This window comes from Aythya ferina (assembly GCF_964211825.1).
Source record: "Aythya ferina genome assembly, chromosome: 3".
NCBI classification, from domain to species: Eukaryota; Metazoa; Chordata; class Aves; order Anseriformes; family Anatidae; genus Aythya; species Aythya ferina.
In genome coordinates, this window is record NC_140298.1 from 109,705,002 (window position 1) to 109,717,718 (window position 12,717).

Sequence of the window (12,717 nt, forward strand, 5' to 3'; positions counted from 1 at the left end):
AACAAAAGCTGCAAAACAAGCTTACACACTAAAGGGAATCCATGCTCTCCACCCAAAGGAGGATTTGCTTCTACTGGTGAACACAGATAAACCACCAAACCACCCTGTAGGAAATCAGGGTTTGCTAAGCTGTATATGGGATTAGCTGCAGTACACTGAAGCACTTCAAATAAAGTAATTTTTTTAAAAAAAGGAAAAAAGGCAGGCCAGTCAAGGCTACTGGTAAACATTTCGTAAAAGATTTATTTAAGTATCATTTATCACAAAGAAGAAAATACATATAAGATTAGAAGCATGCAACCATCATCTACATTTCTATTTATTTTTCTTGCACTCACAGCACATTGTAATACAACTCCTGTGCCAACCTCGCTTATTCCTGAAAATACTGTGTTTCAGGACGTGGGATAAACAAAAAACAACACAGGAAGGTAAGATAACATATGAGAAAAGTGCAAAGTAAAAAAATTCACGTATATACCACATTCAAACCCCTCCCCCTCCAAAAACTGTATAAAGGCAAACTGTCATTCTGCTGCACAATCAGATTGTCTTTATGAACTACTTTACAAAAAAATTAATATAAATTAAGGGCACGATCCTGCAAACACTTATATTTGTAGCTAACTTTAATCATATATTGGCTCAGTTGATATTAAAAGCCACAAGTTAGTCACATGAATAAGTTCTTGCAGTATAAAGCCCTCAGGCAATAAAATGTTTAAGAGCATTAAGGAGAACAAAAATTAAAGCAAACAAAATCACTCCCAGATGTTTTACTTAGTAAGTTTATATCAAACATTTTAAACAGAACAGTTTGCTCCTAAAGCCCTGAATATTTCTAGTACTTAAGCAGTTTTGCAAGATTAAAAGACAAAACCCCCAAGAAGCTGGTACAGATGTTAATTAACATAAAAGTTGCTTCAGGCAGGTATGTAGGGAGGTGGAGGTTCCTTCTCAGGCATCTTCACTGCCATTTCGTAGGTTGGCAGAACATACTGGAGAGAAGACATTTTGAGGAGATTAATGGCGAAGGTTGAAGAAAAAAGCATAATAAAAACATGCATACCACATCAGCAATTTAACTCCCTATTGCAGGCAAATATTTTTAAGAACTTACTGATTCCTCTAGTAAGCTATTGAGGAAGTGAAAGGCACACTGTTTAGTGCTTCACTGAACCTAACCCTAGGTCATTAACTCTACCCCTCTGTCTCTTGGTTTTGCAAGACAGAAATGCAGGTTTTTGATGCATCCAATCAGAAAGCTTCCCTCCATTACAAAACACTCTTTTCTCTATAAAAAAAAAAAAAAAACTCCTATTTTATGAATTATAAGGTAACTCAAACAATCTATCTTAAAGAAGTTAAAACAGCTACTGTTAATCTTCCCGGTCTTAGTTTAGAAAACTGGACCAGATGTGTAAATATCCATGGATATTGCATTTTTCTACTTCAGAATTAAACGCTTCTGGTTCCTTCAACCTAGAAAAGGTTTTACCTGTGGAGGAGCTTCAAATGCAGGGTACACAGCTATCTCTGGCAAATTTCTGTTGCTGATGTATTTATAACAGTTCCATACACAGTTGATTAGATACGCCTGAAAGAAAAGAGATTTCTCTTCTTAAAAACCTCATATGCATTAGCTGATTCAGAAATTAGATGCCAGATTACATTTCGATGACAAAAAAGGAGCATAAATCAACGAAGTCAATATCTATCCGAGGGATGGTTGCTTATTAACAGATTTAGTCACACATGTATATTGTTGCTGTTCAGTCTTGCTGTCACAGTGACTCAGAGAGGATGAACCCCACACATTTCAGCAAAAAGAATTCAGAGATCCATCCAATTAATCTGTGTGCCTCAGCAGAGCTAGGCAAATTAATCCCTAATTGGCTTATGTTTCTGTGGATCTCAGTCCAAACTTGCTTGCAGGAGGACAGGCCAATAGCACAATCCTGCTCATCCCTAAATTAGCATTGTTATTTGTCCAACGCATGGGCGAAGGAGAGAACACACAGCCTGAGGTGCCAAGAGAGGAGAGCAGAGGAAAACAGCCCAAGCTTTAGGTTAATGTTAGCTGCTGTACGAAGATACACCATCTAACAGTCAGAGCATGATTACTTTTATTGCTATTAATCTGTACAGTATTGCTCTATGTAGTTTTCACTGGCAAATTAGTAGCTAGTTAATATACAAGGTACCAAATTAAGGTCCCAATCACTATAAAAATATGATCTACTATGTTAGGCTGCCAGTCCCTTCCTCCTCTCAGGCCCTCCTCTTGGAGAAAACAGAGAAAATGAGAAAACATTCTTTTCCATGACTTTTTTTTTCTTTAAGTTTAATGTAAATGCAATAAAATAATATTGTCATGGCCGATGCGTATCACAGACTCATTTGTTTAACTTGCATGTTTTGCCTGCATATCATTTTTTGTAATGCAAATTAATTTCTATTTAGACATTCAAAAAAGTAGTAACTGGTAATATCACCCTTCTCTAGAAGGATAGTGCAGCTCTGAATTAATTACTATTTCCTTCTTCCATCATCTCCTTCCTAAAGGATGTGTACTGGTTTAAGAGATTTTTAAAGTTTAAGTTTTGTTTAGAAACCTTGTATGCAATAACTCAGCTCTGTTTCACTACAAGCTTATTTATAAATATTAAAGTAACTCCACACATGCAAAAAGGTGGTATTTGAAGTCTTTGCATATTTCTACTTTCTATTCAGAAAAAGTAGAGCTGCACAAACATGCTGTGCTGCACACAACATACAAACTAGTTGAAGAAACAATGTAATTTTAATCATACTGGTAATTGAATATCCTAGCAATTCTGCTCAAAGAAGTTCTTAATTCAATACATTCACATATACCAATAGCATCGTAATGTAGCAACTCATGAAACGGACACAGTTAAATTGTAACTTACCTTTAGAATGATAAATAAAGCAAAGAATACCAGAACAATAAACAAGAGACAGCTGGAATCCAGCGAAAGAAGGTCATCTTTGTAAGGGAAATCCGGCTAGTTGAAACAAGTAGGGTGAGGGGAGAAAAAAGGGAGAACATGAGTGTGAGCAGCATACATTGACAAATATGAGAGACACCCAAACTTCACCCCAAGTGAATTGAGGTCTTGTGTAAACAACTCTTTCAGAAACAATGAAAAGTTTGGTTTTTCTGTAGCTCCTTCTTAATCCTCCCACAAAACACACCATTTATCCTGCATCTGTCCTGCAAAAAGACTACAGAAATGGGCTACCTGTAAGGAAGCCTTGTAACTTTTACACTACAAGTCATTTCCTCAATCTCATGCTAATACAAACAGCCATGAAATTCCCTTTTTAACAGCTGCAGAACATTTGCCCTCCCCGCCTGACAACTCTACTTCTCACCAGTCCAACCAGTTACATGTACACATGCAAACTAGAAAGCACGATTTGCCCCTGAACTTCACAAGGGGCCAAAACACACCAAAAAGCTTCTGCACATTTCAGACTCTTCCTATTCCCTGACCACAGTAACAAAGCCTCTCCTCAGCATCAAGCCATTTTTTGTTTTCAGCAGGATTTTTAAGCATCTACTTGCACAGATCTAAACACCAGCCAGAAAAGAGTTTGTGATCCATGCCAACAGCTGGTATATTCTATCTACTGAGTCTCCTAACAGTTAAGAAAACTAAACAAAAATAGGCAGCATTAATGACCACTCCATTGCAGTCTCATCAGAAGGCCTTGCTGCAAAACAAGAGCCACAGAAGACGTAAAAAGGAACTCCCGATTCCACCCCATCATGTTGCAGACCATACATCACATCACACTTGTGCCACGTGTAAACTAACTACGGGCAGATTAAACCAACATCTCCTTTCACAACTAATTCTCTCCTCTCCCTAGCTTTCCATTTAGAGAACACTACCACCTTCTGTCCTTCCACCTCTGATAAGCTCTCGTTCTCACAACCACCCCAGCAGGTATTGTCTATGGTTGCTGCAGTCCCAGCTCCTCTTTTAGGGACAGGAGGATGGAGTATAGCTCTTATAGCACTTACCAAACCAAAGTTTAATTTGAAATGTAAGTGGTAGCACGAGCTGAACAAGTACTTACCAACTGATCCAGGTAATCCTTGATTCTGGGCAAGTAGGTGAGAGAACTGATTGCAACCAGACAACTGAGCACAAAGTCAAAGAGCTGGTAACAGAAGAACGGGATCAGCCAGCCTACACGATGCTAAAAAAAGAAAAAAAAGCTGCTTATGAAGTATTTTGTTAAAAAATGAAGTAGCAAGTTAAAAAACGTAGACTATAGGTATACTTACAGCAATTGCACCGTACACCATCATTGCACTGATTGTGAACATGAGGAGGGAGATGGCAAACAGAACGCAGGCGTTTTCTGCATTAAAAAAAAGGCACCAAGTTAAATATCAGTCATTTCCTAAAGTTACCACACTGCACCTGACAAGCACACAAGTTTTATCTATTATTATGATCTGTTCTCACTCAACTGTTTCCTCTGTGCAAAATGGAAGTTGGGGGTTTGAGTAACTCAGTCTTCTACCGAAGGAAAAAGAGCTGGTTCAAGAAAACCTGCAGGCATTCAGAAAAAAAATCTGTCTTAATCGAAAGCCTGAATAAGGCTCAGACACATCAGTTAGAAGCCTGACAAAGTTAGACTGTAATGCAACATAATGACGCTTATTTGCATTATGTCAGTGTTGAAAGTATGTGGGTGATTAATTTTACAATTTGAAAGAGTTTTAAGTGAAGTCAGCACACTATCAACCTTTCTACTTGAAAACAGTTTGATTATATAATTTGGTCATTGGCAGGGGAAACGGCACTGCTGCATAAGTACCAGCAAGGAAAATAGGAAATGACTGTGTGGAAGGTATCCTACTATTTACAAGAAAAAGCAGCTGAACAGAAGCCAAGTGGTAGCAGAATCCAGGACACTCATGAAAACTGAATGATAAAGATTCCCCTCAAGCATTAGGGTCACTGATGACAGAAGCACAACTGCTTTCCACAAGTTAGATTACACTAACTCTCCTACAGCAGGCACACTTTACATTTTTAAACAGAAAAAAAAAAAAAACAAAACAACTTGTGAGTCTATAGATGCTGTAAGCTCATTTTTTTTAATGAAGCTGAAGCCAAACTCTTGTGGTTCACATGCTTGAAAGAGCTGATCTGCAACTGATCTGAAAATTACACTACAGAAACATTTGCATACCCAATTCATTACACGATCTATACACAGATGGCATCAAGGAGGCCCTCGTGTATCTAAAATGCATTGCCTTGATCAGAGATCCTGAAGTACTCGTGAATAACCAACAAGTGTCATACCAGTAGTGACAGATTCTCAGAAGAAAAGCCACACAGTACAATTTTCATTGTGAGTATGGATGAAGTCCTTTCATAGGCACAAAAGCTTTTAGTCCATACCAGAACACAGGGAACAGAAGTCTATGCCAAGAAACAGGCAACAGCCATTTTACACTAAGAAGTAGTGAAAACACCTTCAGAAGCATCTATCAGTCACATAAGCTCAAGACTACTACACATAAACATTCACTACAAAACACACACCATTTTTACAGTTATCTGTTGTAACTTTATTTAGTACATTAGCTTTATGAAGCATTTGATCCTTGTCCCCACTTCATTTCATTACTAATGAACACAAGCCAAAATTACAGAAGTGACAGTTCCTCAAGTCAGATCATGAATGAGGAACGAAGATCGTAAATTGGAACTCTCAAAATTCAGACCTGTGCTGTACTATTCATCTTCACTCCAACCCTTGCTAAATTTTAGTATAATTTAACAGAAGGAGACTAGACATATTAGAAGTACCACTCATCGTATGGCTACACACTTAAAAACAAGTAAAAAAAACACATTAAAGAGGAAAGTACACAAGATTACACATCATATACTACACTTAGAAACCCTGGTCATTAAAGACAAGGGTTTGACACCAGCTACACTTGTAGACATCACACACTTCATCTGTAACAATACACCAGGAAGTAATTTTAATTTTGCTCATAATACTCTCTTCAAGTACTTGGCATTCTAATTTTTCCACTCAGAAAGATGGCAAGCTTTTTTCTTAGCAGGCTTGCACACAACAGCTGTAAAGCTCTTTCCTTAGATCTGTGACAACCACTTATAAAACCTAGACACTTCTGAAGAATAAGCTGTATTTTTGGTTTTATTGACCCAGCAAGAATAGTAAATGTTTGTAGATAATGCGAATTGTTGACGTTCCACATGCACTAACACTGAGTGTTGATGAAGGCCAAGAATTTTTTAATAATCTTATCATTTAAGATGCTTAATGATATGAGGTAAAAATAATATTGCATTAAAGTTTCTTTTATATTCATAGTAGAACTCATTAATAATTGGAAAGACATTCAGAAAGCAAGAAAACTGTATTTAAAAGCTGCATGCATGTATTACACACTATGGTAAGGCACACACGCTATGATACTGCATGGTTTGTTTTTTTGTGGGACAAACGAGCCGTGCACCTACCAGCCATCCTCTCGGAAGCATAGTAGTTCCCGATGACTTCATACTGGATATCAACAGTTGGCACTATGTTTGGATGAGTCACTTCCACAGTCAGCAAGATGCCCATCAGCAAATTCACCACCTGAGAAAGATCACAGTTACCTGGAAGTTCTTCACACTGCTACAGCTACGGTCATTTTAAGGATATTATTAAATCTTTCAGTTCAGTTAGAAATAAGCTTTGGCTGGGGGGGGGGTGGGGAGAGAGAGAAACAGACAACAGAACCATTTAAGATGAGGTTTCAAGCTGATTGAGTTAAAACCCTACCAAAAAAAAATGCACTACACGGATGCTAGTTTCAATGACTCATAATTAAGTAACACTGCAAATTAAGAGGACAGATAGGGTTTGTAGGGATTCAAGTGCCCTGAGCTGATACTGCATGATCAATATACAGCCATGTGGACTGGAAAACTGGGAACAGAAAAAGAAGCAGGAAGGAAAAGGTACAATGGTGAACAAGGCACATTTACAGAGTTTCTGCTTCCTCCAACAATCTCAAAGGCAGAGCTGATTTAATGCACAACTAAGTCACTGCACCCTACTCTTCGGAGCAAGCAGTGCAAAGAGATGTGCAAACACAACACAGTAAATACCAGCCATGAGAGAAAAGTTAGGTTACAGCTCGAATCCTCAGCCATAGCTTGCTTCCTGTTTCTCCCCCATGTTAGATTTAATAGAAGCAGTGGAGAACTGGCTCTCCCCTACCTAGATCATTTATTAAAAACCTCTTCAGACTGCCTAACCAAACACAGGTGAAATTAAAGAAATTTCACACTAAGACTGAACTCCAAAATCCATAAGCATCCAGCACTGGCTATACGCACACCAGTCCCTTTCCTTACCCTGCTGTTGAAGACTATTTCTGTTTCTCCATTTTGGTACATACCAGAAATGCTTTCAGTAACAGTAAGAGCTCAAAGAGTCAAAAGCTGCTGAAACCTCTGGAAAACTGCCTTCGCAGCATTTAGAGCCTATTCAGGACTTACAGGGGCATAGTTTCTGTTACTAGTATCTGGAGAGACAGGCCAAAGAAAAAGGTTTCATAATAAAAAAAACTTCACAACAGCATTTTCAAGCCACAGTCATTTCTCCAATCAGTATTCAGCACAGTCACTACCATCAGCAGGATCTTTTACAATTAGCCTCCGAGGGGGAAAAAACAACAAAAACACCAAACCACCACAAATTGGTTCACAGTTTCTCATGACGTAAGAACATTTGCCAAACATTTCTTCTTCTACTGCCATGGTTCCAGGGGTCTACACCACCAAAAGCAGCAACTCTGTGCACAGCTACTGAAGTTTTAAGTAAAACAGTTTTTGAATGTTTTAAAGGAGTATTAGCTTTTAAGACTCACAGTTCGTACTAGTTTCGTTATTGTTCCCCCTGCCCTTTAAGTTTCAGAGATATCCTAGAGATAAGTTTACTTATACTTTCTCCAAAAAGAGCCCTTCACTGAAAGCTGACAGCTTTGTAGGAATAGCACCATGTCATCAGCTTTAGACAAACTTATTAGAAGCTCCAGCTACTTGGATCCTCAATTTTGTGCTGTGGAAGGCCAAATATAGTACACAAAAATAGTACAGCTGACAGTAAATAATCACATTTAGCCACCAGTATCTTCGGTCTTGAAATATGCTTTTTTTTCCTCTCACAAGAGGCTTCCCACAGGGCAAACTGTAAAGCTGCTCACCTGCCCTTTGCTTAAATATTATTTTGTTTCACCATTGTTCAAAGGTATAGAATATGATCTCTCACCACTCGTTTCCTGCTTCTCCACTCTGGCTTTTAATGCCTTCTCAAGCTTTTTTATTTCCTCCTCTCTGCGAATGAATCAGAGGTATCAACCTATACTTTGGAAAATGACTTTTGTCTCTACTTATTTTAAGCAGCTTATGTCGAGGTCCAGGTATCTGGCTGTTGAAACACGAATTTCTACTTAGTAAAACACAAACAGACTTGGTCAGTTATTGCCAGTTCACTTATTATATACAGTCACCCTTTTAACTTAAATAGTGAAACAGTTGAGAAACTTTAGCTGCTAGCTTCATCTTTAAAAATTGTAAGCTTTCATGCCTTAGAATCGTGTCTCTGTCATCCTACGACTGTCACTGGTTTTTATTTTCATCCTACCCACGGTCCCAATTTAGCATACATAATTCTTAGTAATTTCACTAGTTAATGAGCACAGTTCAGAGCATCAAAGCTTTGTTTTCTCATCCGGAAATGGTGTGCAAGGAAAAATACAAAATTAGAGTCATTTGAAATCCAGCCTATGCGAACAGTATTTTTACTGTCTCATTGATCCTAACTTGAAACAAACAAACACCTCTGCCAATGAACGCCCCGGGGCTGCCAGGATGCCATCACTGCTCTTTGTGAATCATATCACAGTGCTGAGCAATTCCTCATGTACAACATATGGATGGCAATTGGGAGGTACCGACAACTCCAAATTAGCAGTGCTTTCAAGCAAGAAGCCAGAGCTTGTATCTAACTGCAGCCATTCCTCTCTCACAGAAGCCTGATAACAGCAAGATCACAAGGCTCGTTTCAACTCCCCAGTCAGCACGAACAACTGCAAGAGTATGGTTTGGATTGCAAGGCATCTTCACAGTTTTTAACTGAATTTACTCACTGTCAATAAAATATGCATTCACGAGCAGTCTGCACAGAATAGAAAATATAGTCTGAAAACACACATAACATGGATAAAAACCTGAGAGCAATCTAAATATGAATAAATAAATAATAAAAATAAAGAAGCAAGCCATCACCCCTGACAAACCAGCCCTCAATGGATGGTGCCCCATTCGGAGTTGACACCTCAGAAATCCCAGCAGCCCCCTTGCTAGGCTTGTTAGTTAGGAAGTAGAAAAAAAAAAAAAAAAAGTTCAAATTCTTAATCAAAAGATGGTTCTATGAAGATGAAAACAATTAGTTTTGTAGCAAGTGCTACACTGAACAGTTGGAGAAGCGTATATTGCTTTTAAAAACAGAATAACTGAGCTCAAGAGAAGTTCAGTATAGCTTATATATATATATATAAGCTATACTTATATATATATATACTATATATATATATAAAGTAGTATATATATATATACTACTTTATATATATATATATAAAAAAAACACAATAGCTGGTATTGAAGTAAAAAGCCAACACTTATTACAAACAAATACAGAAATACTAGCTCTCCATACAATCAGAACTCAGAACACTATGGATCTATAAAGAGCAATTAGCTTTTTAATTAGCAAGCTCTTATCTCTGTGGTATGTATACTAATAATCACATATACCTGCTAATCATGCAAGTGCTTCCTATCTCTGGAGGCCTGAACATGAAACCTGAGTTTCCCCAAGCACCCTAAAGTCCAAGTGCCTAAAAGTCTTGGATGGAAACAAGAATTCCTACTGACATTCCTGCTTCTATGAGCAAGAAAGGTTGAAAGAAAGTGTAGTTGAGCCTTGCAACAACTACACTTTCCCACCTCTCACTTTTCCAGTATTTTTCTTTAAACATAGTCTTGAAGAAACAAATCAAAGTGGCTTTGTTTTGTTTTTCTTGCTGGTATACCGAAAACAGGGTATTCCAGAGCTCCTAGCACTGTCAGGATCTGATAGAAACCAGTTACATTTTGTCTCTTTTGGAAGTTTTGTTCAGTGAACAAACGTCTCCAGAGATCATCCTGACCCTCCCCATAAGCAGTAGCAATTGCATCACTTTGATTCCATCCCTGAGGTTTGCTGCCAGGACGCAACAGCCACTCCCTCCAAAACAATGCTCATACTTTCAGACTGTTTATTGAGCTCTGATCTGATTTTGCCAATGTGTTCACGTTTCCGGTTTCTGGAAAGCACTGTGCCTAATAAGAAAGTTTACAGGAAGAAAACTTCAAAGCCACATGTTTGCAATTACGAAGCTGGGAATAGGAGGTTTCCTTCCCTTCCTACACAGGCCAGCAGCAAGCGTTACAGGGTAAACCGAGCTATATTAGCCCTGAAACTCAAGTACAAGTCCTCTAGGAACGCTCTGAACTCATTTTTTCACAAAGTTTATCTATTTATCAGAACCAGTGGCAGAAGAGGACTGAAGCATGCTTAAAAGAGGGAGTTTAATCACAGAGCACCAACAGACATTTTAGAAGATAAGGCTGTTGTTCTCTCTAGCCTCACAGAAGCAGACAGAAAAGACGGCGATACAGAACTTTTAAAGAGGAGCAAAGTTCATTTGATGCAAGATTTAGAACTATACGCATAGGCAAAGAACAGGAAAACGCCTAAAGAAACAGTTACATAAGAATAACGCAGATGTATAATGCCAGAACCCTTATCTTACTGAAACATCTGGAGTAGATTGCTACAGAACTCCATTTTATACTTGGTATCAAATTCCTTCAGGACTGCAGAGCACGAGATCAGTGCATTAAGTAAATACAGGCTGACCAAGATCTTCACTAACACAAAACTTTTGCAGAGCTAAGTGTTCTCCTCAACAAAGAACTGCCTCCCTCAGAAGCGAGAAAAGTTGGTACCTCTTGCCACCATAATTTAGAGGTCTAGATCATTAAATCGACGTAGAAACATTCATTTCAGTGTTTCAGATGCTAGCTTGTGATAAATGATACGCATACATGGTTCACTAATTAACACATCTGAACAAACTGACACACCACAACCCATTTAATTTATTGAGGAAAAAATTATCGGCAGAAACATTAGTTTTATTTTTACCATCTGAATTGTAGTCAGCCTTCAAAAGGGATAAATTATAACTAAGTTCCGATTTAAAGCAACAGGCAAGACAAGATCACTTCAGAACTGGAGCCTTCTTTCAGCTCAGACAGCTAGCAGGTGGCAGACAGGTGTGTGTCACCTTCTCCCAGCAGACCAGGACAAAAGCTCCAAGTATGCTGCGCCAGAAAGCACAGCCATGCCCCTTCCAGGTTCCTGGGTTTCCACACACTACTGCTAACAGGAAACGAAAGTGGGGAATGCAGCAAGGTGTGTTTGTTTCATAACAAGCACGATTGTCTCCTGCCTGTTAAGGATTTCTGCTGTTCCTTGACGTACCAGCATTCCCCAAGTTTTACAGGATTCCCAAACAAGTCCGATATTCAATACGGCAAAAAATTAAGTTCTAATAATAGTTCATGTAAGACAGAAACTAATCAACACTAGGTCAGCTTTCCAGTTTTTCAAACTTGATCTTTTTTTCTCAAAAATATTAAGATATCCCTTTCCTTGAGTTTTGTTATACTTCTCACACCCTATCATGGCTTTTCTCACGTTGTTTTCTCCTGCCATTTTATCACTTGCCAGAACCACTTTCAATCCCTGTAAGGGCTGAGAGGGGCAGAAAAAAAGGGGTAAAAATTAAAAAGATAATCTCTCAATACTTGCTGAAGAGAGACCATAGGCTCTCTGAAAGTAAATCCTCACTTATTTCTCCTACTGTAACAGCAGTTTCTGTGCATGGCTCCTCCACACCAAGGCATAAAAATGCAATATTCGCTATTTTTACCATCTGGGGAGGGGTAAAGGAAAATACAGGCTTTGGTTACAGCTTTGGAGAATAGAAAAGCTCTGATGCAACATGTTTAAATCATCCTCACATTTCTACTGCCCACTAGGGTAACAGGAAGGAAAGATGAGGAAAGGACTTCAATAAAGGGGAACTTGCTTGGCCCACGTCTTAACTCAGCGTTACTGCTTTCACGTTTTTATTTCACTCTAGTTCAAAACCATCTTTAATAGCCGAGCTCTCTCAGAGAAAGAGTCAGAAAACAGGAAGTGTTTTGGAAAAAACAGACCTGTTTCTATAGCTCCCCAGCAGCCCCGTGGAAGGACGGAGAGCTCCCCTTTCCCACCGAGCTGCTCGGGACGACCTCGGTATCGGCTTGCTCGAGACCCTCACCTCCCCCTCGGGGGTTACACGCCGGTGAGGGAGGCCGTTTCTTATCGCCTCACTCCCCGCGCGCTCCACATTCCAGCCTCCCCGCGCACTTTATCAGCTCTCCTGCCAAGGACACCCTCAGCACCGCCCGAAACGCGTCAAGGCGGCACCCCTCCAGCCTCAGGACGGGGACAGGAGCCAGGACCAGCAACAAGACCCTG

The 12,717-nt window shown here is 39.1% G+C and overlaps 1 protein-coding gene and 1 long non-coding RNA gene across 4 annotated transcripts in view; both read right to left on the reverse strand.

The window, feature by feature from the left end:
• Positions 1–217: 217 nt before the first annotated feature.
• Positions 218–12,717, reverse strand: part of LAPTM4A (lysosomal protein transmembrane 4 alpha) — a 186,711-nt gene continuing 174,211 nt past the window's right edge. The window contains exons 1-7 of one of the 3 annotated variants that reach the window (XM_084515394.1): positions 12,414–12,616; positions 6,552–6,672; positions 4,322–4,398; positions 4,111–4,233; positions 2,934–3,029; positions 1,499–1,597; positions 218–998 (exon numbers count right to left, since the gene is read on the reverse strand). In XM_084515394.1, coding sequence (XP_084371520.1) covers positions 924–998; positions 1,499–1,597; positions 2,934–3,029; positions 4,111–4,233; positions 4,322–4,398; positions 6,552–6,657 — 576 coding nt within the window. In that variant the 5' untranslated portion in view covers positions 6,658–6,672; positions 12,414–12,616 and the 3' untranslated portion in view covers positions 218–923. Of the gene's footprint in view, positions 999–1,498; positions 1,598–2,933; positions 3,030–4,110; positions 4,234–4,321; positions 4,399–6,551; positions 6,693–12,413; positions 12,617–12,717 lie in introns of those variants that run through there. The other 2 variants (XM_084515395.1, XM_084515393.1) reach the window with 2 other exon arrangements.
• LOC311434898 lies at positions 11,266–12,406 on the reverse strand. Its single transcript, XR_014691814.1, has 2 exons — positions 11,674–12,406; positions 11,266–11,568 (listed from the first exon to the last, which is right to left on the reverse strand). It is a non-coding gene; the product is annotated as an uncharacterized lncRNA (long non-coding RNA).